At 38.7% G+C, this 25,646-nt stretch overlaps 1 protein-coding gene across 6 annotated transcripts in view; it reads left to right on the top strand.

The window, feature by feature from the left end:
* Window positions 1-25,646, top strand: part of WRN (WRN RecQ like helicase) — a 148,927-nt gene that overhangs the window by 82,989 nt on the left and 40,292 nt on the right. For all 6 annotated transcript variants that reach the window (XM_062213774.1, XM_062213775.1, XM_062213772.1 and 3 more), the window contains 4 exons: window positions 10,300-10,481; window positions 12,754-12,855; window positions 13,744-13,836; window positions 16,978-17,122. In XM_062213774.1, the coding sequence (XP_062069758.1) occupies window positions 10,300-10,481; window positions 12,754-12,855; window positions 13,744-13,836; window positions 16,978-17,122 (522 nt within the window). The remainder of the gene's footprint in view (window positions 1-10,299; window positions 10,482-12,753; window positions 12,856-13,743; window positions 13,837-16,977; window positions 17,123-25,646) is intronic.

Here is a 25,646-nt window from a genome sequence, read left to right as displayed (position 1 = left end):
ACTGATTTATTCCCTAAATGTCCACAACAGTTGGAACTGGACCTGGCCAAAGCTGGAATCCAGGAACACAATCTAGGTCTCCCACATGGGTGGCAGGAACCTTGTTACTTGAGCCATCACTGCTGCCTCCTAGGGTCTGTAGGAAGCTGGAATTGGGAGGCAACGCCAGGAACTGAATCCAGACACCCTGATAGGGAATACAAGCACCTTAACCAGTGTCTTAACTGCTAACTGCTAGGCCAGGTGCCTAACTGCAGCCTTAGAAATTTTAATTTAAATGAAATTTTATATGTTAAATAAAGCAGATTAAATTAAAATACTTCTCGTTGAATATTACAGAGGATCCAACAGCCACCCAATCTCTAAGCTAGTCCCTGTAGATGTCTTAGAACCATTAGAGGGTACAGAAGAGTTTGGAAACCACCTGCATGTTTTTGAACAAGTTCAGAGTGTTTTAGAAATGTTAGATTGCAGCACTAGGTGGGATTGGTCTGACAGTGAAGAAACTGAAGGACAGAAGGTGGTGTTGAAGTTGATGTGTGAATTCTACAGCTGAGATTCCTGTGATGGTTGTCCTGGTTCAGTGAGTGTCAGAGAGTACTTGGAAGGATTGAAAGCTGAGTTAAATTTAGTAGGCTGAAGTCAACACTGTAGCACTGTTGACCTGCACTCCGTCACTATAAACCTGTGGAATAGCCCTCCTCTCACATGAAGAGGTGAATTTAACCGCACCTCTGGCGTACCTCTCTATCCAGCCCTCTCTGTGATATATAGATATTATAACCACTAGTCCACATTGTTCAGATACTATGGTTTGTTGTACTGTCTGTAAAGTTCACCATGTACAGTCATGCTCTAGTGCATGCCTTTTATGAAAGCATGGTAGTTAAAAACTTCATTTGGAAGGCACAGACAGAGATCTTCCTTCTGTTGGTTCACTATCGAAGTATGCACAAGAGGTAGAGCTGGGCCAGGAATCTGGATCTCCCGCATGGATGCAGGGGCCCAAGTTCTTGAGCCGTAACATGCTGCTTCCTAGGGCGCTAGTTAGCAGGAAGCTGGAATTGTAAGTGGAACCAGGTGGTGGCTTAACTGCTGCTCTCAACACCATCCTCCTGAAAGCATCTTCCTTTCTTTTTCTCCTTCTTTCCAAAGATAGCAACAACTGTCACAACTGTTGAGAATAGAAATTTTGTCCAAATTCTTGAATGCTTTTTATTTTTTCTGGATTATTTCAGTGGCTTGAAAATTACCAGATGAAATTAGATTAACTGTTAGGACTCGATGGTCAATCTTCAAGGCATTAAGTGCTCAGTGGTTTCTTCTATCTTGTTGTATAACTACTTGTTAATTGAGGTTAAAACACCTCACAAGGACAACAAGGGCTACAGACTTTATCCATGTTATATTGTGATGGGAGATTTTGTTGTATCCCTCTGATTTTCCCGACAATGCACAGCTTCATTAAACATCAATGATTAAATATGGCTCAACTTCACAGTGATCATTAATTACACCTGATTCCTAGAGGGTATATTATGTGTGTGCTAGTGTATTTTGTCTTTCTGTGGTAGGATGTACCTTTTTATCCACATTATGAAAATTAATAAATTAGCAATGACTGTTTCACCCTAGGTTGACATTAGGTGTTGTGTATTATCTAACAACTGACCCCATGTACTTTTTCCTGCCATGTATAATTCTAAAGCTCCACATTTGCATCACAGATTTTCAAACACTGTATCCAACATTTCATCATCAATATAGAATAATTGTGTTCTTGGAATTATTTGCCATTGAGTATTTATTGAGTGCCTTCTGAATACATATTGAATTCTACATATTTATTTTCTGTTCTTTTTACAGTTGATTTATATTTCAGTGTGGGCCTAAAAATAGAGCTGCCCTTCCTTGCTCTTGGTGTCTTGGATTGCTTGATGCTAAGAATCTTGGTATTTTCTAATTTATGATTTAGAAAGGCATGTAGACTTTTTTTTTCTATTCTTAGAACCAGATCCAATTATATTGGTATGTAGATGTGTGTTTTTCATCTGTGACTATTCATTTTTTTTTTAAGATTTATTTATTTATTTGAAAGTCAGAGGTACACAAACAGGAGAGGTAGAGAGAGAGAGAGGTCTTCAATCCGATGGTTCACTCCCCAATTGGCTGCAACGGCCGGAGCTACACTGATCTGAAGCCAGGAGCCAGGAGCTTTTTCTAGGTCTCCCACGTGGGTGCAGGGGCCCAAGGACTTGGGCCATCTTCTACTGCTTTCCCAGGCCATAGCAGAGAGCTGAATTGGAAGAGGAGCAGCAGGAACTAGAACTGGTGCCCATATGGGATGCCGGCGCTTCAGGCCAGGGCGTTAACCTGCTGCGCCACAGTGCCGGCTCCAACTATTCATTCTTTCTTTTAATCTTCACTTTTAGTTTTGTATCTTTTATTTTTGTATTTCATTTTCCCTTTTCAGATGCCTTGAATTCATTTCCTCTCTGAAATAAAGTTGTGAACAAATTGTTTGATAAAGTTTTGTTGTTTACACCTAGGGTTTATAAGGATATTTTGAAAATCATGTTCGTAGAATCAGTTAATCCCATCTAAAAATAATATGATTAGAATGATTGTGTTGCTTATTAATGCTTAAGTAATGCATAATTGTCTAATTTTATTTACCTAAAAGCTTTACTTGGTTTTCATTCCTGTATTTTCTCTCCTTTGTCATACTTCCTTTTAGTTGTCAGCATTTTCTTGTTATTTCATTTTCTTCCTTTTCTTTCTTTGAACTTCTGGTCCATCTTAGCACATGTCTTTTTTCTTTTTGCTCTTAAATGGTACTTTAACTTTCATTAGGTAAACTTGCAATTCGATTTGTTCTGCTGTGTTTACAATGAAAAGCTTCAGCCTTGCTTGTCTTCCCCTCTTGAGTTTCCTGTGCCTGATTTTTCTGGTGTTTACCGCTACATCTTGCCATAATTTGCTTATGATGCTGCTACTAATCTTTTGTGTGTCAGTTTATTAGTTTAGGCATTTGTCTATGGACTCTTCAGTTGGAAATAAAAGAGTTCAGATGCCTTTCACATCCTTTCTTCTTTCATTACTCTGTATTTTTAACTCCCTTTCCTCTAAATTACAGTTTTGGTTAGATCAATATATAGAATTTAAACAATCATTGCTTTATAAGTACTTTTTACCTCTAGTCTATGTAGTATATCATAGTTATTTTTCTTATCTTTTTGAACTCTTAATAAGTTTTGGTTTAAATTTTTTTTCTTTTTTTTTAACTTTTATTTAATGAATATAAATTTCCAGTGTACAGCTTATGGATTACAGTGGCTTCCCCCTCCCATAACTTCCCTCCCACCCGCAACCCTCCCCTCTCCCGCTCCCTCTCCCCTTCCATTCACATCAAGATTCATTTTCAATTCTCTTTATATACAGAAGATCAATTTAGTATAAAGATTTCAACAGTTTGCACCCACATAGAAACACAAAGTGAAACATACTGTTTGAGTACTAGTTATAGCATTAAATCACAATGTACAGCACATTAAGGACAGAGATCCCACATGAGGAGCAAGTGCACAGTGGCTCCTGTTGTTGACCCAACAAATTGACACTCTAGTTTATGGCGCCAGTAACCACCCTAGGCTGTCGTCATGAGTTGCCAAGGCTATGGAAGCCTTCCAAGTTTGCCGACTCTGATCATATTTAGACAAGGTCATAAAAGACAGAGTGAGGATAGTAACCAATGATCCTAAGAATGGCATTTACCAGGTTTGAACAATTATACAGCATTAAGTGGGGAAGAGGACCATCAGTACACACAGGTTGGGAGTAGAGCCATTGGTGGTAGAGTAGAGGTTATGATTACGAAGGAATGAGGCCCAAGTGCGCTAGACAGGGTCTAGAACAAAGGACAGAGTCATTATTAGAGGAGCTAAGAAAGGTGCTGTCTAAGCTACAATTACGTTTTCTGATTGAGAGGCAAGTAGAACTTGATAGAAGGGGCTTGATAATAATCTGGTGGGCTTTAGGCCTTGTAAGTTAAGAGGCCCAGACCTATCTATCTCTTCACATGGGGTATATCCTAAGGGAGGTGTGAACCTCCTAGGGGAAGGCACTCTGTTGACTTTCATTACTTGGCTGGCCTGGGAGGAGAGCTGGCCAGGTAAAGGCAGGGGGCATCTCTAACAAGAAATTTACAGTTCTGCCTGGAATGTTGCTGACCCTACTTGACCATCCCCTCAGCTGCAGTGGTCACTTTGGAAGTTGGGCTGAGTGAAGGGCTTTTCAGCTTAGAGCCAATAAGATCTGTGGCTCTGACCTGGGCATCCTTCGACTCCAGGGCAGGTCCATTTCCAGTGATCCAACTCTTGGCAGCGCTGCCAGGGCTCTTCACAAGCTGACTTTTGCTGAAGCCCAGGCTTATCACATTGAAAGCCACTGCAATGGACTGGCCTGTTGGGTCTCCTTGAGGGCAGATCACTGTACAGATCAGCCATTAATAGGCCTGCCACCCATTGCTTCTGATGCCTAGCTTTCTTTTCCTCCTGGTTTGTGTTAAAGCAGACCAGAGGATGCAAGTCAAGGGAGTGCCCGTGTCCCATCTCTAATCTTCGGTGGCCTGAACTACAAGTCTATAGTCACAGGCATGTTCTGTAGTAGTTTTTCTAAGGTAGACAATGCCCATGAGGAAAGTTATATTCTCACTTTAAAACTTTCTTTCCCTTTGGTCTGAAAGGGAGGTTTTTTCTACTTACTGCTTACTTCGCTGATGGCGAAGTGAATCTAGCTTTGAGATTATTATTTAAGTTCTTATTTTGGCTATGCTATTACAGAAAAATGTTAGCCATCTCTTTTATAAGGTCTGAAGATTAAATTGTGCGTCCTAAAGATTCCTTTATAATAGAATTAGTTTACTACCTTGAGGAGAACAGAGAAATGAAAGAACAAGTTGGGCTTAGAATAGAGAAATGAGGGAGCAAGTCCTAGATCGCTTGCTGACAATAGCAATATTACATGAATATTTAGCAAACCGTTTCAACCATTAGATAACAACTTAAGAAAACATTTACCAGAAGGTCCAATGCCTTCTATAAATATTAGAATCATGTATTTGGAAACACCTCTTAAATATCTAAGATGGTGTAGTTTGTTTAACCAGTAAACTTAAGCACAACCATATAAAATGTTTTTAGTTTCTTTCTACCAACACGTTTAAAACATATGATACACAGATTCAGGTCACACAAATTAAAATGTATTTTTGATTGATTTTAGCAGCTTAAATTTATGGACAATCTTATCTATAAGCCATTTAAAATAAAACTCTTAATAAAATTTCCCCATGTGGACATACAATATGTACACAGATATAACATAGCATAATAGACCAATATAGCAATTTTAATAATAGCTTTTAAAATCTTTAACTCTTTTTGTAGATTGCCAATTGATTTGAATTGCTTTTTGTTTTTAGTAACCTCAGTTAACCATACTTTCTCTCAGTTGGTACTGTTAATACATTATTGGCTTCATCTGTTTACAGAGCCATCCCAAAGTACTGAATACAATAGAAGTGGCTGGAAAAAGTCCATAGGAACCTATAGGAGGACAGCTAAACACAGAACCAACAACACTTTAGTTTTATGAGCAGCACATCATATATAACTATGGATGACAAAAGACTTTAAGTCGCCATGTTTAAAATTATAAACTCATCGACCAACAAGAGGCACTTGCTTACTTCACAGTATTTTTGAAAGCACCTGTAGGATTTTACAAGTATTTAATCCTTTAGGCCTCTGGGGCTTTCTCATTAAGATAACTATCATGTCTAGTAACACAAGATCATTAGACTATTTAATTCTCAAACATTTGTATTAATAGCATTTTCCATTATAGAAACTTGAAGTTTGGTACCACATCACATCTTGACAGTACTTCTAATATAATCCAAATAGCCTGATTAGTTGGTGTCTCTATAACATGAGAGACATAGGTTTCGATTTTTTCAGTTGGGCCCAAACTGGAAAAACCAAAGTCCAGGATTTACTGGAAATTTGAGAGTCCAGATTGTTTGAAACTTTGATTTTTTGAATTCCTGTCAAGAATGCCAAGAAGGCTCAAAATCCAAAATATCTGGTTGAAATAAGATTCCTTAAAATCATGACATAACATAGACCAAATTTGATCATTGTTACAAGGTGATTATTCAAATCTTTGAAAATAAGCACATATTTAAATAACCCATAGCTCTTAATAAAAATTCAGCTGTTTTTGAGCAATTAGAATTTAACAGACATCAAGAGAACATAATAGATTACTTTAACACATTGCTTTAACAGAGCATCAGAGTTTAATTCTATGTCAAAGAGAAATTGAGCTTCCTGTGATCTTTTGCTGTGAGGTTTCCTTCCTTTACCTTCTTTCATATTGATTTCCGTGTTTTTGTGTTTCTGTGTGTAACACATCTTTAAGCATCTTTTGCAGGGCAGGATGAGTGGCAACAAATTCTTTCAGTTTCTGTTTGCTATGAAAAGTCTTAATTTCACCTTCATTCACAAATGAGAGCTTTGCAGGATATAATATTCTGGGCTGGCAGTTTTTCTCTCTTAGTACCTGGGCTATGTTTCGCCATTCCCTTCTAGCTTGTAGGGTTTCTGATGAGAAGTCTGCTGTGAGTCTAATTGGAGATCCTTTGAGAGTAATCTGACTTTTCTCTCTTGCACCTTTTAGAATCTTTTCTTTATGTTTCACTGTGGTGAGTTTGATTACAACGTGTCGTGGTGAGGATCTCTTTTGGTCATGTTTATTAGGGGTTCTATAAGCTTCCTGTACTAAGATGCCTCTGTCCTTCTCCAAACTCGGAAATTTTCTGCTAGTATCTCACTGAAAATGCCTTCTAATCCTTTCTCCCTCTCCATGCCTTCAGGAACTCCTAGAACCCGAATGTTAGGTTTTTTAATAGTATCCTGTAGATTCCCGACAATATTTTTTAGATTTCTAATTTCTTCTTCTTTTCTTTGGTTTGCCTGTTTCCTTTCCTGTTCTCTGTCTTCTAAGTCTGATATTCTCTCTTCTGCTTCGCCCATTCTGTTTTTAAGGCTCTCTAATGTGTTTGTCATTTGATCTATTGAATTCTTCATTTCATTATGATTTCTCATCACTATCACAGTTTCTTGTTCTACTAGTTGTTTCATTTCATTTTGATTCCTCCTTAATATTTCATTTTCACGAGAGAGATTTTCTATCTTGTCCATGAAGGATTTCTGTAGTTCGAGAATTTGTTTTTGAGAACTTCTTAATGTTCTTATCAATTTTTTGAGATCCACTTCCTGCATTTCTTCTATCTCATCATCTTCATAATCTTGAATTGGGGTGTCTTTTTCATTTGGGGGCATCATAGTGTCTTCCTTGTTCTTGTTACCTCGGTTTTTGCGTTTGTTGTATGGCATGTTGGAGATATTTGGTTTCTTCACTGTGGTGTTTTTTCTTGTTACACTATGGCTCTATATTAAGTGGACTGTCTGCTTTCGGTGGAGCCTTAGAGGCTTGAGATGAGTGTGGCCTGAGAGCTGTGTTTGGTTCCTCAGGGTTGAGGGTGTGTCAAAGATGACATTCCCAGGTTAGGCATGGTAAATCTCTCTTTCTTTCTTTTTTTTTTATTTATTTTTTTATTCAAAAGGGAAGTAATTCCGCACAGCTGAACGTAATTGGAGGTAGTTAGCAGGCAAATGATATACTCACAGGAGCCAGAGATTGGAAGCTCTTTCCCAAGGACCACACAGGGAATCTCTGCTGCCCTCGGTGTGGGCTCCAATTCTCCTGCAGTCTCCCACTGGGTTGCCAAGTTAGATCCTAATCTCCTGTTATTTCACCCCTCCCCGCAGAGTCAGGTTTTTCTGCTAGGCTCAGGGCCGGTGCAGACCTGAGGTCGCCCTGCTTATGACGTATGTCCAAAATGGCGCCTGCTCTTTGTCTTGCTCGCCTTTGAGGGGTGAGCAGAGAGAGAGAAACTCATGTCCGTATCGGTCACTTTTTTTTTTTCCTCTCTCTCTTCTAGTTAGCCTGGTGAACTTTTCCCCACGGAGTTTCAAACCTCGTTCCCTCTAGTCTCCTCTTTCCGCTTGACCGCTGGTGTCTCGGGCTATGGAGGTTCGGCTCATCTCGCGTTCCAGCACTGGTGTGTTGAGTCTGCCATTGGTGTTCTGAACTTGGGCTCCCACGCTCTCCACGCAGGTCCACTGTGAATCACTAGTTCCGGAAGAGTTTCCTCTGCTGTTTCTTCCCCTACTCTTCCTTGACCCTGCAGTCTCTCCACTTTTATGAACCTGTGTCTTGCCGAACTATTAATGTGATCCCTTCCTATTCTGCCATCTTGCCACTCTCTAAATTTTTTTAGTTTTCTGTATTTACCAGTATTTTTTCCATAATACCTCCCAAGGTCATGTAATGTTATTTCATTATATTCATACATATTAGATACTCTATCCATTTTGTTCTCTTCAAGATGCAGAGATAATACATCATGTGTATTACTTAATAAGCCATTTCCATCTTTGAATAGTATTAGAAAACATTAAGATGTAGCCAGGTAAGGATACTTGAAACTTCATAGTAATATGTAAGTTTCACTTATATCTTAAGAGCCACTTCTGTGACTCATGTATAGGTGTTCACAGGAGCCACATTATTTACTACTTTATAATACAAAGTGACCATAAATCCCACTTTATGGTAACCAATCCTTTTTATTTTTTTTTTTTTTGACAGGCAGAGTGGACAGTGAGAGAGAGAGATAGAGAGAAAGGTCTTCCTTTTTGCCATAGGTTCACCCTCCAATGGCCGCCGCGGCCGGCGCACTGCGGCTGGCACACCGCGCTGATCCGAAGGCAGGAGCCAGGTGCTTCTCCTGGTCTCCCATGGGGTGCAGGGCCCAAGCACTTGGGCCATCCTCCACTGCCCTCCCGGGCCACAGCAGAGAGCTGGCCTGGAAGAGGGGCAACCGGGACAGGATCGGTGCCCTGACCGGGACTAGAACCCGGTGTGCCAGCGCCGCAAGGCGGAGGATTAGCCTATTGAGCCACGGCGCCGGCCACCAATCCTTTTTTTTTTACATTTAGGTTATTTTTTGTTTTATTCTCATCATGACAATATTACAGAAAACTTACATAGTCTTTGTGTATTTGACCAAATTTATGTAAGATAAATTCCTGCAGTTCAATCCCACCAAGGGACATTTGCATTTAAAGTATTTTGTAGAGAGATCTGCCAAATTATCCTCTGAAGAAACTACTCATTACACTACTACCAATAGTAGTGTAAGAGTTTGTTTCCCCAAACCTTCAGCAAGTGTGTGTGATCAGAGTCAGAATCCTTCAGATGCTTCCAATTTCCCAGTTCTAATGATCTCTAGTTTCAGATTTTCTTTCCTTCTTTTTAGCTGTCTGAACACACTTTGTTTTCTTTCTTTGTTTCTTTTCCCAAAGAAACCCTTTATTTAGTGAGCACAAATTTCAAAAGTACAACTTTAGGAATATAGTGATTATTCCCAACATACCCGCCCTCCCACCCCTACTCCCATGCCACCCCACCACCTCCTCTCTCTCCCATTCCTAGTCCCACTGTCCATTAAGATTTATTTTCAATTAACTTTATGCACAGAAGACCAACTCTATACTAAGTAAGGATTTCAATAATTGGCACACATACATACACACACACACACAAACTATTTGAGAACAGGTTTTACAGTTAATTCTCTTAATATAATTGATTGAGGACAGAAGTCCTGCATGGGAAGTTAAGTGCTATGGAAGTCTTTTGAATCCATGAACTCTGTCAGTATTTAGACAAGGCCATAAGCAAAGTGGAAGTTCTCTCCTCCCTTCAGAGCAAAGTACATCCTTCTCTGATGGCCACTTCTTTCCACTGGGGTCTCTCTCACAGAGATCCTTCATGTAGGACACTCTTTTGTCACAGTGTCTTGGCTTTCCATGCCTGAAATGCTCTCATGGGCTTTTCAGCCAAACCAGAATGCCTTAAGAGATGATTCTGAGGTCAGAGTACTATTTAAAACGATTGTCATTCTATCATTCTGCTGTTGGTCACCAATCCTTAATCTATAAATTGGATAATTTCTTAATCTATAAGTGATTGGTAGAAATTATATTAAATTCAGTTGAATTACTTTAGTTAATGAACGAAGTATTATTAATAGAAGTTGTTAAAGTAAGGTTTGGTTCTGCTAAACATGTGTTGTTTATTCCAAAACTGTATTGTTTTTATTCTCAGTGTGTCATAGCTACCATTGCTTTTGGAATGGGCATTAATAAGGCTGATATTCGCAAAGTCATTCATTATGGTACTCCCAAGGAAATGGAATCCTATTATCAGGAAATTGGTAGAGCTGGCCGTGATGGACTTCAGAGTTCTTGTCACCTACTGTGGGCTGCAGCAGATTCTAACTTGAATAGGTAAAAACACTCATTGCTTCCAACTTACAGATTTCCTTCTTTCTAAGACAGTGTTCGAGGCAGCGTCCAAAGCTACGAGTTATTTGTGAATGCATTTAAAGCCACCCCCCGAAAAAGAGGAGTCTAAGATCGTACAGATATGCTTGCTACAAATGCTGTGAAAGAAATTACAATTGTGTTAAGTTCCATGAAGCAAAGTTTCATTGAGTAGTGAGAGTATACATGGTATGTTGTGTTTACCCAGTTAATAAGGTCAGGTAGTGCTTCTTTAAGGAAGTAAGAGTTAAGTTGAAATTGGCAAAAAAAAAAAAAAAAAGGATTCAATTAGTTAAAAATGTTTGATATAAATTTTAAACTCTTCCTTCTCTTATTCCCTTTTGACACCAGTGTCTATATCAAGGTTTGATGAACCAGTTTAAATTGGATAGAATGCAGCTGTACATGCTACTATTAAATTTGGGATATATCAAACATCAGTTGATTCCTACCAGTTGTGATTTAATTTGCATTATGCTAAAGGAGCTCAAGACATCAACAGCTTGAGTTTTGCAGGCTCATCAATATACTTTTGTTTATCTGGATCTTAAAAGATATTTTAAATGCTTATATCATTAATATTTAATAGGAAATATTAAATAGTGATGAGTAATCAAATAATGGTGCTGGAAAACTCATAGTTGATTTTTTTGTATAGATAGGTTGCTCTTTGCATTAGTCCTAAGGGAAATTAAACTTGGGTTAATCACCAAAAAAAAAAAAAAAAAAAGAATTGAACAAGGATTGAGGATGGCTTTATGTGATTGTAATGACAAATCTCTTCTAGAAAGAAAAACAGGTTAAGAATAAGTGAGACTTTCTGGTTCTCAACTCAAAAGGTCACTGTAATTCCCAAAATTTTAGTTTATTGTATACAGAATTCTGTGACTTAGAGAATGTCCAATCATCATTCAGTCATTATGTAATTTTGTATTTCTTGTTGGTGAAACTATGCTATAAGCAACATCCCAGTGCCTATATTTGCTATCTGTTGTATTATCTTTTTTTTAATAAAAATTTTTTTACAGATTTATTTACTTATTTGAAAGGCAGTGATGCATAGAAAGTGAGAGAGAGAGAGAGATCTATCTGCTAGTTTACTCCCCAAATGGCACAATGGCCAGAGCTGGGCTGGGTGCCAGAAGCCAGGAGCTTTTTCCAGGTCTCCCATGTGGGTGCAAGGGCCCAAGCACTTGGGCCATCTTCTCCTTCTTTCCCAAGCACATTAACAGGGAGCTGGATTGGAAGTGGAACATGTGGGATGCCCAGCATTGCAGGCGGAGGCTTAACTTTCTACACCGTAGTGCTGGCCCCTGTATTATCTTAAATCGTCAAACCAAATAACTCTTGCAACTTTTTTTTTTAAGGGAATAATTTGTAAAAGTCTCAGTTCAATAAATATTTCACTGGCTCCAACTGAGTTCTATTAACGACAATGTTTTTAGGAATTTTAAGTAGTTTTCAAACTGTATGCTGTAGAATGTTATATTTTAATTTGTTATAGTCCCACAAGAAGAATAAATATTCATTTGATTTGCTGTTAGAGACTTATTGTTTTATTTTCTAAAATTGTTTATTGAGACAGGTGAGGTTAATTAAATGTAGTTCATTTGAACCCAAGAACTATAAGGGAGGTTCTAGTTATGAGAGTATGGGCATTTGTTTTGCTTGTTCTTTCTGTCTAGGGAGGAGGAAGTGACCCAAACAAACAAGCAAAATAAAACAAAGCTAGATTGAAAGTGGAGCAGCTGTGATTCAAACTGGTGCTTTGATATGGGATGGCAGCCTTGCAGATAGCAGCTTAGCTCACCATGCCACAATGCCGGCCCTTGGCTCATTTTAAAGTCAGGTTTTTTATTTTTACTGTTGAGTTGTTTGAGTCTTTCTATACTCTGGTTATTCATCCCTTGTTGGATGCATGATTTCAAGTATTTTCTTCCGTTCTGTAGATTGTCTATACTCTCAATTGTTACCTTTGTTGTACATAGGCTTTTGAGTTTGATATAGTATCATTTGCCAATTTTGGGTTTTGTTGTCAGTATTTTTGGGGTCATTTCCAAAATATCTTTGCCCAGACCAATGCCCTGAAACATTTCCTTTATGTTTTCTGAATGATATTTCTTTAACCTGATAGGGGTGTGAGTTTTTGTATTATTTACTTTGAACAGTAATGAATAAATAGTAACAAAATTGATAATACAGTTTTACATATTCTGTGGATATTTTTAATTGACAGGCACCTACTTATGGAGATACGTGATGAGAAGTTTCGATTATATAAATTACAGATGTTGACAAAGATGGAAAAATATCTTCATTCCAGCAGATGTCGGCGGCAGTATGTATTATTATTATTATCATCATCATCATCATTTTAAAGATTTATTTATTTATTTGAAAGTCAGAGTTACACAGAGAGAGAAGGAGAAGCAGAGAGAGACAGAAGTCTTTCATCCGTTGGTTCACTCCCCAAATGGCTGCAACTGTTGGAGCTGTACCTATCTGAAGCCAGGAGCCAGAGCTACTTCTGGGTTTCCCACATGGGTGTGGGGGCTCAAGGACTTGGGCCATTTTCTACTGCTTTCCCAGTCCATAGCACAGAGCTGGATCTGAAGTGGAGCACCTGGGACTCGAACTGGAGCCCATATGGGATGCTGGCACTGCAGGCGGCAGCCTTACCCCACTACACCACAGCGCCGGCCCCAAGTACATATTATTTTATGTCAGTTAATAACATGGATTTATGGATAGTGCTCTTTTAAGATAAAAGTTTTGCTAAATAATTTGATACTTTTTAAGAAAATATTTGTTACATGTGTACTGAATATTAAGGCAAGCTTCGTTACATCTGAGTAAACAGAATTCACGTAAGTAAGTTCAAGTGGATCAATTAATGATGATTTTATCTCATTTCTAGTAATGATTTTTTTAATGATTTTTATTTATTTATTCGAAAGGCAGAGTTACAGAGAGGCAGAGGCAGAGAGAGAGGTCTTTCATCTGCTGGATCACTCCCCAAATGGCCGTAATGGCTGGAGCTGGGCTGATCTGAAGCTGGGAGCCTAGAGCTTTTTCCAGGTTTCCCAAGTGCGTACAGGTGCTCAAAGACTTGGGCCATCTTCCACTGCTTCCTAGCACATCAGCAGGGAGCTGGATCAGAAGTGGAGCAGCCACCTCTCTGGCAATGAATTTAACATGTACATTTCTGTTCTTCTTTCTTGGATAGGATCATCTTGTCTCATTTTGAGGACAAACAACTGCGAAAAGCCTCGTTGGGTATAATGGGAACTGAAAAATGCTGTGATAATTGCAGGTCCAGGTAAAGATTGCTCATAGATTGGTGTTCTAGAAGTCTGCGTTTTTCTGTTTTGTCAGATCATGTTTAATTGAATTCTTGTTTCATGATATTTATTTTAGTATTTTAAAATAATGAGTTTATTTGTTTAAATGTAAGGCAAAGCAAACGATATTAGAATGTTTTGCTTTTTTAAATAGATACAGTAAAATGGTAGACCTAAATCTAAACATCATTGTTTACATTAAATTTAACTGACCTAACAATATTGCTAAAATGCATAAATTACCAGAATTAATTTAAAAACGTGACCCTACCCTATATGCTGTCTTTAAGAAATCCACTATAAGTATAATTATACAGGTAGGTCTAAAAAAGAATGAAATGTTGCATATCAGGAGAACACTGTTCGAAGGAAAGCAGGATCTGTTATTTTAACATTGGGCCATAGAGACCTCAGAGCAAAGAATATTACCATGGATAAACAAGGGCATTACATGATGTCAGAGGGTCAGTTCACCAATGTGTCAGTCTGGGTTCTCCAGAGAGCCAGGACCAGTAATTATATAAAGTGGGGGCAGAAGGTAGGGGGAAGGAGCGAAGGGTGGGGGCTGATAAGTCTAAAACCCATAACTGCTGGCTGACAGGCTGGAAATGGGTAGGCAAATGGTCTTAAGACAAAATTCCCTTTTCTCTAGCAAACCTCAGATTGGTTGAGGCTCACATTATTGAGGGTTATCTTAAAGTCAACTGATTGTAAATGTTAATCACATCTAATGGATTTTTTTACAGTAATATCTAGATTAGTGTTTAACAAAACAGCTGAGCACAATAGCCTAGCCACATTGACACAGGAGATTAACCACCATGGCTGAAAAGATGTAATCCTGAATGTACACAAACTTACCAAACAGACTGAAGAACTGAAGAAGTAGAGAAATCCAGTTGCACTTGATGACTTCAACACCTTTTAGTGATCGATAAAGCTGTAGACAATAGTTAGTAAGGAGGTAGAAAAAGTGAACAGGACTTTCAACAAATCACATCTAATTGACTTTTATTGAGCATTCAACCAACAAGACTGTACGTTCTTTTCTAGTGCAGATCGAATATTCATGAACAGCAATCATATTCTGGGTCAGGAAACATACCTTAAGCATTTTGAAGTATTATCTTTATATGAAATGTTTTTTGACTAGAATGTAATTAAAATTGGAAAGCAGTAACAGAAACATACAGGAAAGTTTCCAATCCTTGGGAAATTAAATAACATACTTCTGAATAATCCATGAGTAAAAGAGGAAGTCTCCAGGCAAATCAGAAAATGTTTTGAACTGAATGAAATGAAAATACATAATGTATGGGATGGAGCTAATGCATTCCTGAGAAGGAAATTTATAGCATTAAATACTTATAAAAGAAGAAAGGTTTCAAATCAATAATTAAACATTTAGTTTAAGAAACAAGCAAATACAAGCAAAAGAAACCAAATGGAAACATAAGGAAGGAAATAATAAAGAGTGTAATCAGTGAAACAAAACAAAAACAGCAGAGAAATACAAAAACCTAACAGCTCGTTTATTGTAAAGGTCAATAAAATTGATGTAAACCTCTAACAAGATGGACAGAAAAAAGGAGATGCAGATTACCAGTATCAGGAAGGAGAAGGAATTCTCTGTAGACCACAGGCATTGTAAGGGGCATAAAGGGACACTTTGAGCAGTTCAGTAGATGTCAACGCAATGATTTAGGTGAAATGGACCAAATCTCTGATAACTCCATCCTAACAAAACTCACAGTGAATTCACTCACAGTGAATTTCCTTTGAGAATTCCTTGTTAAAACCTCTGGGGAAAAAAATCCCAACTTACATGGTTTCAATGAGAAATTCTAATCACTTAGGAAATAATGCCAGCCCTACAGAATTACTTCAGTTGTGTGGTATTCTCTGCAACATGGCAACAGGGATAAAGAAGAGACCAATGGTTGCCAGAGACTAGAGGAGGGAGGAAGTGTGAGTACAATGAATACTTCGTACAGAGGAGAGGTTTAGAGTAATGGATATGTTGCATGCCCTGATTTTGATGAGTGAATCTAAAAATATGAATCTATGGTTGTGTTAGAATATGTTGAATTTTACACACACACACACACAGCCCATATACAATTAACTATATACTAATTCTAAAAAAAAAAAAAAAAAAAAAAAGATGCACCTGCCAGATAAGCTGTATAACTAGTATAATAGCTGTATTGCTGTTAGATCAAAGAAGCATTGTTAGGCATAGTTCATGATATACTTCTTTATAGAAGGGACTTGGTACCGTGGTGATGGGCAGGGGTCCTGGAACCAATTCCCTGAGGAGAATGAGGGACGACCATCCTCATATTAGAAAGGAAAATAATCATCTGAGCAAACTGCTCAAGAGGCCAGGAGAGTAAACTTAATCAGTACTTTTTTCCCCCAAATATATTGTTATATCTGGAATACTGAATTTATTCTTTTGTTACTCCAAAGATATTTATTATTAAGAAAAGCAATTGAATTAAGAGCTTGAACTGCATTAGTTGATTTTTCTGTAGGGAATCCTTTTGTTCTCATCCAACTCAAAATATTTTCATTTGTATGAGATAATTTCAAATGTTCCTGAAGCTGACCTAGGAATTTAACTTCACAATGCATATAAATGAAAGATTTATCATAGTTGATCATATTTTACAGCCTTTGGCATTTAAGCTAACAATTTATTGCATAGGATATTTGCTTTCTTTAAATTAAAAACTTCTTTTAGAACAAATTTTTTTCCCTAACAAAAGCTAGCACAAAAGTCCATTATTTATATAATCCATCCAGTGGTGACGTTCTAGCTGTAACCCTCCAGCTGTGCCTGCTTGAAGCTTTCCTTCTTCCAGCGTCTTCTTATGAAGCTTGCCTAGAATTAGAAAGCAACAACATAACATTCTGTGGTGCCTCAATATGGTTTATTTTTCAGGAATTACATTCTCCACATGCTTTTGGTTGTAATAAATTTTATTTGTAGTTTCTGAAGCAGTGGGCACATTTGGGATATCTTTTTACTTGGCTGATTATTATACTAAATATTTTGATTTTCAAAGGTGCATGCCTTATCTAAGTGTTCTTACTATGTCATAATTTTTCCTTAGATTGGGTCATTCTCGTCCTGTTGATGCTTCGGATGATGACACATCACAGGACTTCGGACCACAAGCATTCCAGTTGCTGTCTGCTGTGGCCATCCTGGGGCAAAAGTTTGGAATTGGGGTTCCAATTTTATTTCTCCGAGGATCTGTGAGTATGCCTTCACAGTTCAATGATTCATGGCACACGTTTCTTCAGAAGTTTGTAGCTGTTGGAAACTCAAGAGTTGTGTTAAGTTTCCGTTAGACACTACAAACATTGCTTTGGAGAGCACCTGTGTGTGTCGCCCCTGCTCTGCTCTTGTGTTCCGAGCTGAAGTTCACCTTTGCACTTTAGTCTGGAAGAACTGGGGCAGTTTATCATGTTGCCCTCGGGTGACTCCCTAGAGTGGTCGTAATTAAGGAAAGTTAACTTCCACCGTGTCAAGGGACAAGTGAACAAAATTAGATCTCTTGGTGTCCAGGAAACTGTTAAATTCTTTGAGCAAAACTTCAGTTTCAGTTATGAATTGTCTAAGTTAAATTACTTGACTTGGCAACATATTTTCTCCCTTGTATTCCGTTTCCTCTCAGAAATATCCGAATTTCTAAGAACATTGTTTTGTTGTTTGCTTTACTGATGAATTGACAGTTCAATCCAACTACCTTTTTCAAGTGATCAGTGTACCTGATCAACTTCAGGTACAAATATGAATAAGTCATGTACCTGATGATCAACAGGATTTTTTTCTGTTGCCCTGTTATTTATATGATTGCATTCTGGATTTAGAAGTTTATGAAATAAAGCTAAGTATGTATGTTAGTTAAATAAATCAAGAATGGAAGACAGAGGACACCTTGTCAATATTTTATAAAAATATGTAAGACAAAAGTAAAAATTCTTATTTTGTATGTAGAATTTAACAAGTAATTTTAACAAATAACATAATTTAACAAATATTTTATTAAATACTCAAGTGCTGCATGTAAATGTTTATTTTCTGAGTTTTGAATTTGTTTAGGAAGGAGTATATTACATTAATTGTGAGATATTTTTAGTGGAACATTGAAAACTCCGGTTAACTTTTTAGATACTAATGTCTTTAGGTTCTGAATGGGTTTTCCAATTTTGTTTTTAAATCATAGATTGATTAGAAATTTAATAGTAGAGTTGTGGCCTAAGGAACTTTGTTTCGGCTGCTACACATGCTACTATATTTTTTATAAAAAGAATTTAAGTTCCAAAGGATAGCTTAAGTGTAATTGAGATCTATAAAAATTTCTTCTGTCACCTTCAAAACCAGGTCTTATAAATGTGTAATTTATAAACATGATCCTTCTTTTAATTTGTTGTAATCCAACCATCTCCAGTATCAACAAATAAGTACAAGGGGGCTGCTAGCAAACCTGAGCTGGTCACGAGAGGGATCAGATTTCACCTATTATTTGAAAACCAAGTCAGACTGCCTACACTGACAGTCTCTTCTGGGAGCCCTCAAATTAAGAAGTTTGTGCTTTGTGAAATTTTATACTACCCTTGCTAGATAAAAGTGTAAAACTTTTTTAAAAGTGCCACTTAGTGAAAATTTATAGACACTGAGATGAAAATAAGGCAAGTTTTCCCTTGCTTTTTGGTGACCTTGGTATCTACTGGGATATTATTCAAAAATTTATAATTATAATTCCTTTGAGAATTTAGTAAATTGTTCCCCTTAACCAATTTAGGAAGATTTAGCACCTTTGCAGATAATTTTGATCTGTAAAATGATGTGTCTTAAACTGAGAACTATTGGAGTTTATTTAAAGAGATAATGAGTCTATATAACAAATATAACTGCAGCAGTACACAATTCTGTTCTCTCATAAAAGATTTAAAACATGAGTATAAAACTGATATGCAGCCTATCCAGAAGTTTGTGAATGGAGTTAAAAATTTTGTGAAACACAAGTTTGATTGGAAGCTAAATAGTAAAGGTACTGCCTGAGGAACTTTGTTTTCTCTTTCTAAATAGCCCCATCTAAAACCTTTAAACACTCCATATGTGCTTTCCCAGGAGGTTAAGTGAGACTTTTTTCCTGATCACACTACCAAAGTGTAAAACCTTAATCATGGCTTGGAACTGGGTAACACTTTTTATAGAAGATGATTTGACATTGGCAGCCACTGGGGCCTGCTGGTAGTTTTACTTACCTTTTATAATTTTCAGAGTATCTAATAGAGAGTTATCCATTTAATTTTCTAGACAAGCTTTTTCATCTGATTGACATATATTGCTACAGATAATCGTTTGTTCTTTATCTTCTGGTTTCATTTTATGCATAGAGAAGCAGCTCACAATGACTTTCTGAACTCCTGGAGTGGTGCCTGGGAGCTTCTTTGGCCTGCAGCAACTGGCAGAGAAGCAAAAAGCAAACAAACAAACAAAATATCAAAAACATTACAATATTTAATAGAGCTATGGGCTTGTTTTGTAATTTAAAAAATTAGGAACTTAAAGCATTTGAGTTGAAGTTTATGACTCCCCCCATTAGTTATTAATATCTATTCTTGTACAAGGCACTGCATAGTGTTTATACAGGATCCGAGGCTGAGTTAGATGACACTTGTCTACATGGAAGGAGCTACTTGGGAAGAAGTTAGTTCATGGGGCATAGAAAGAGGAACGGACATGTGAACAGACCGAAGTTCTGAAGAGAGCATGAGAGAGAACTTAGAAAGAATTACAACAAAAAGCAGTTGTGATTTTCTCAAAAGTTAGTTTGGGTAAATGGCAAGGTTTTTGGTTTCTGTGTGTTCCTCTTAGCAGACACTGGTGCAAAGATTCTGCTTTCACCAGGAATTCGCACTTTGGGTTGTCTACTCTGACCAGCCAGTGCTCTTCTCAATTGGAAGAGTTCCATGTTCCGTGGCCCATTGCTTGGTGATCATAGTTTTCCAACCTGATTTTTTAAAGGAGAAGAAATTTTAAAAAAAAAGTCTCTTTTTGAAATGTTTTGAAATAGAAATATAGACTCTTACAGCTCAAACTGGCAGAAAGACTATAACACTGTCACCTAATTTTCCTGTAGTTGAAACTGAGTTAAAATGAAAGTTAAATGACGTGGCTTAGGTCACACCGGTCCTTTGTGTCAGAGTCAGGTTGAGCAAGCAGCTGTCTTGACTCCTTGTCTGATGCTGTTTCTACTTATTATGTTGTTACATGCCATCTTAAATTTATGTTTTTAGATTGAGCAGTTTAGAAATTCTAGCATGAATGTTTGTGGTTGGTTGGTTGATTGGTAAGGAATGTGTTTATGAAATTGTGCCCTCATTAAAAATCAGTGCCAAATCCCTGTATTGACAGCAGCTTTCTCATCCTGGGCATTTGCACTACCTCAATGCATAACTAGGAAAATTAAGTCACCGAGCACTTAAGCAATTTGTGGAGGATACGTTGCTTAGAGCAAGGAATCACTAAACAATCGTTGCTGAAAATCCTTGTCTTCTTTAACTCTGTTTGGTGCACTTTGGATTTCTAGTTAGAAGAGAAATATAATTTCTTTTTTTAAAAGGTTTATTTATTTATTTGAAAGTCACAGTTACACAGAGAGAGAAGGAGAGGCAGAGAGAGAGAGAGAGAGAGGTCTTCCATCCAATGGTTCACCTCCCAGATGGCTGCAATGTCCGGAGCTGTGTGGATCTGAAGCCAGGAGCCAGGAGCTTCTTCCGGGTCTCCCACATGAGTGCAGGGGCCCATGGTCTTGGACCTTTTTCTACTGCTTTCCCAGGCCATAGCAGAGAGCTGTATTGGAAGTGGAGCAGCCAGGACTCAAACCGGCGCCCATATGGGATGCCAGCACTGCAGGCAGCAGCTTTACCCACTATACCACAGCACTGGCCCTGGAAATATAATTTCTCTAAAATGGTCATGCTCTTTATCCAAGGTGAAGATACTTGACGCTTTGCTAGGTGGTTTGCCATGGTAAAAAAGACATCACACATTTCTTCACTTTGTACACAATATTCACATTGATTATTGATCATGAGAGGAAGGAATAGCTACTCCCACGGATTAGGGGAAAAAAAGTCTCATTGCTTAAAATGTACTAATTCATGCCAGGGTTTTTCTGCTTAGTAAAGGAAAAGCTAGAAGATTAGTTTTTAGTGTTTGGAGAACTAGTGGGTACTAGTTAAGCAACTTAACACCTTTGGTGCTATTGGTTTGCAATCAATCACATCTCAAACTGCAAAGGTAAGCCCCTAGCAGATGTAAAGTAGGATTAGCAATGAATCCAGGGAAAACTAAGTCATAGCTTTTACTCTTCAGTTAAGAAATTCAGATTGACTTAAAAGATCAACTGTTAAATAATGAAGAGAAAGTTAACTAGTAAGTCAGGCTTTATCCTGATTACTTAGTCTTCACAATATCCTCAAGAGATAGCAACTATTATTATCCTCATGTATGAAATGAGGTAGTACAAGAATGAATCAATTTTAAAACTTTTTGTGTTAAAGTAAACTTGTCTGTTAATTCAGTTTCTCCATGAACTTTTCAAAGTACTCTTGTCTTCATAGAAGCACAGTTAAGTAACTTTCCAGAGCTATGACTTGAACCCAGGTAATCAAGCTCACTAGCACCTACACATGGTGTGTATTAGTTTGTGTGTATGTGTGAGTCTGCATATATAGTAATCAAAAATTAGAACTGGTAGTCTGGAGGTCTGTCTGGATGCCCATGTTCTGGTCCTAGCTATAGTACTTCCACACAATGGGACTTTGGGCTACCACATAACTCCAGCCTATTATGAGGAAACTGAGCATGGATTTAAAAACATTTTTTTGTGGGGCCCGACATTGTGGAATAGTGGGTTAATCCAAAGCCTGTGACACCAGCATCCCGTATGGGCGTGGGTTCAAATCCCGGCTGCCCTACTTCCCATCCAGCACCCTGCTAATGTGCCTGTATCCACTTGGGAGGCCTGAATGAAGCTCCTAGCTCCTAGCTTCTGGTTCCTGGCTCCTGGCTTTGACCTGAGCCCCAGCTGTTATGACCATCTGGGAAATGAACCAGTGGATGAAGATCTCTCTCTGCCTCTCCTTCTCTCTGTAACTCTGCCTTTCAGATAAATAAATAAATCCTTAAAAAAAAACACATAGTTTGCACTAAAATCAACATATCTTAATTCAGTTTCTATGAACTTTGAAGTACCCTTTTGTATATGATAAAAGGGTTACAATAGTAAAACATTTACACATCCATCACCTCACAGTTAACCCATCATTTTGTTTTTATGGCAACAGCAACAAAATTTATTCAGTTAGCAAGAATCTCAAATACAGTAAATTGTATTAGCTATAGTCCTCATGTTGTATAGATCTCCAGGCCTATTTACCTCATATATGTGCTATTTGATTTACAATACTACTTAAATCAGCACAAAGCCGAAGTTACCCATAAGCAGGGATTGTCAATAAAGAGGCCGTGTTGTTCCCGGGTGATTACAGTTCCCTGGATCTTCTTCTGGTAAAGTTTTTGTAGATATCAGCATGATACTAAAATTCACAACTCAGCTATTCGATTTTTTTCATAATTTGAAAAGCACCTTTATTTAAGAAATTTTTTTTATATTTATATTTTTTTTCTTTGAAAGGCAGAAAGTAAGAGAGAGAAAGAGAAAAACTTCATTTGAGAGAGAGAGAGAGAGATCATTTCTTTTGCTGGCTCACTTCCCAAATGCCTACAATACCTGGGACTAGGCCAGACCAAAGTCAAGAATTAGAAACTCAGTCTGGGTCTCCCACGTGGGTAGCATAGGGACCACACCATCACCTGCTACCTCCCAGGGTGCACACTAGTAGGAATCCGGCATCGGAAACAGAGCCGGAGCCCAGACCCCAGCAGCCTGACACGGCATGCAAGTGTCCAGGTGGCTCTTAACCACTACACCAAATGCCCACCCCCACTTAGTTTAATAAAAATAATTCTATTTTCATTTTTAAGATTTAATAAAGAACATGTTACAGATTGTTAACTACACATATTGGAAGCCTATGGGGTTTTTGTTTGTTTGTTTTAAGATTTATTTATTTGAAAGGCAGAGTTACAGAGAGGAAGCAAGAGATCTTCCGTCCACTGTTTCACTCCCCAAATGGCCATGAAGCCAGGAGCCAGGAGCTTCATCTGGGTCTGCTTGTGGGTACAGAGGCCCAGCTACTTGGGTCATCTTCCACTGCTTTCCTAGGCACATTAGCAGGGAGCTGGATTGGAGTTGGAGCAGCTGAAAATTGAACTAGTGCCCATATGGGATGCTGATGTCTCAGGCAGTGGCTTAACCTGCTACCCCAAAATGCTGGCCCTTGGAAGGTTGTGTGTGTGTGTGTGTGTGTGTTTAAGATTTATTTATTTATTTGAAAGAGTTACACAGAGAGAGAGAGGTCTTCCATCCGCTGGTTCACTCCCCAATTGGCCACAACAGCCAGAGCTGCGCCGATCCGAAGCCAGGAGCCAGGAGCTTCTTCTGGGTCTCCCATGCGGGTGCAGGGGCCCAAGAACTTGGGCCATCATCTACTGGTTTCCCAGGCCATAGCAGAGAGCTGGATCGGAAGAGCAGCACCTGGGTCTCGAACTGGCGCCCATATGCTGCACCACAGGCCAGGGCGTTAACCTGCTGCGCCACAGTGCCGGAAGGTGGTGTTTTAAGCCCACTATCTAACATCTGTGTTTCTGGTGAAAACTTACCCTGCTTTACCTAATTTTAACTTAGCTTCCTGTTTTTTTTTAATCAACATTCTTTAGGCTGTTTTGCAAATGATATGATTTATTTTTGTTTTCAGTCATGTACTTGGGAAGATCTTCACATATTAAAGCAATATATCTGTTTCTAAATATGCCATTCTTACTCTGTTTTAGAATGGTTCTATTTACTTTTTTAACATTCTAAAATGATAAACTGTAGCTATAATGTTCTCATCAGTTGAATAAAACCAATATGTTCTCAATAGAGTCTTACAGTTTGTCTGAGTTACGTCTGCTGTAACTCATCCCATATGTTATTTTTTTTTAAAGATTTATTTTATTTATTTGAAAGAGTTACAGAGAGAAGTAGAGACAGCGAGAGAGGTCTTCCATCCACTGGTTCATTCCCCAGATGGCCACAACAGCCGGAGCTGCGCCAATCTGAAGCCAGGAGCCAGGAGCTTCTTCCGGGTCTCTCACGTGGGTGCAGGGGCCCAAGGACTTGGGCCATCTTCCACTGCTTTCCCAGGCCATAGCAGAGAGCTGGATCGGAAGAGGAGCAGCTAGAACCAGCGCCCATATGGGATGCTGGCGCTTCAGGCCAGGGCTTTAACGCACTGTGCCACAATGCCGCCCGCCCCCATGTGTTCTTTTAATTGTGATCCCTAGATTTTTTTTTTATTTTTAAATTTATTTAGTAAATATAAATTTCCAAAGTACAGTTTATGGATTACAATGGCTTCCCCACTAGATTTTTATATGCACTAATTATTTTAAGATTTATTTATTTGAAAGTCAAAGTTACAGAGAGAGAGAGGTCTTCCATCTCTGGCTCACTCCCCAGTTGCTGCAACAGCCAGAACTGGGCTGATCTGAAGCCAGGAGCTTCCTCTGGGGCTTCCCACATGGGTGCAGGGGCCCAAGGATTTGGGCCATCTTCTTCTGCTTTCCCAGGCCATAACAGAGAACTGGATTGGAAGTGGAGAAGCCGGGACTTGAACCGGCACCCATATGGGATGCCAGCATTGTAGGCAGCGGCTTTATCCACGGTACCATAGTGCCAGCCCCTAATTATTTTTGAAAAAGATTTACTTATTATTTGAAAGGCAGAATTAGAGAGAGAGGGAGAGACAGAGAAGGGAGAGAGAGAAAGATTTTCCATCTGCTGATTCACTTCTTAAGTGGCTGCAAAGGCTAGAGCTGGACCAATCTGAAGCCAGGAGCCAGAAGCTTCTCCTTGGTGCCGGGGCCCAAGTACTTGGTAATTTTCCACTGCTTTCCCAGGTGCATTAGCAGGGAGCTGGATTGGAAATGGAGCAGCCAGGACCCTAACCAGCACCCAAATGGGTTGCCAGCATTGCAGGCAGCAGCTTTACCAGCTACGCCACAGCGCTGGCCCCCGCCCCCTGATTATTATATAATCTGATTATTATTTAACACTGATTATTAAACCTTCATTAGGGTGTAAGGGAAATATTAAAATATTGTGATTATCATATGCCTGTTTCTAAAATTTTAGACTGCATTTTATATTGAAGGTTTTAGAATACAGTAACCTCTTGGCAAATTCAACAGTTGAATGCTTTTGAAACATGAATGTAACCTAGAATACAGTACTTAACAGGAGAAAGCTCATAAACACTCTAGCTAATTCAGACAGTAGGAAATATATTGTTGGGTATTAAATAGCTTATGATATACTGGACAAGGTTACCCTGTAAGATAGTCCAGCAAGGGAGCTGCTACCTCCTCAGTGATCACCCCCCAAATGGCCGCTATGGCTGACGTGCTGCACCAATCTGAAGCCAGGAGCCAGGTGCTTCCTCCTGGTCTCCCATGCAGGTGCAGGGCCCAAGCACTTGGGCCTTCCTCCATTGCCTTCCTGGGCCACAGCAGAGAACTGGACTGGAAAAGGAGCAACCGGGACAGAATCTGGCACCCTGACTGCTGTAGGCTGAGGATTAGCCTAGTGAGCCACGG

Source organism: Lepus europaeus, chromosome 16 (genome assembly GCF_033115175.1).
Source record: "Lepus europaeus isolate LE1 chromosome 16, mLepTim1.pri, whole genome shotgun sequence".
Classification (NCBI taxonomy): Eukaryota; Metazoa; Chordata; class Mammalia; order Lagomorpha; family Leporidae; genus Lepus; species Lepus europaeus.
The sequence above is the reverse complement of the archived record's forward strand: the minus strand, read 5'-3'. Positions and strand labels throughout refer to the sequence as shown.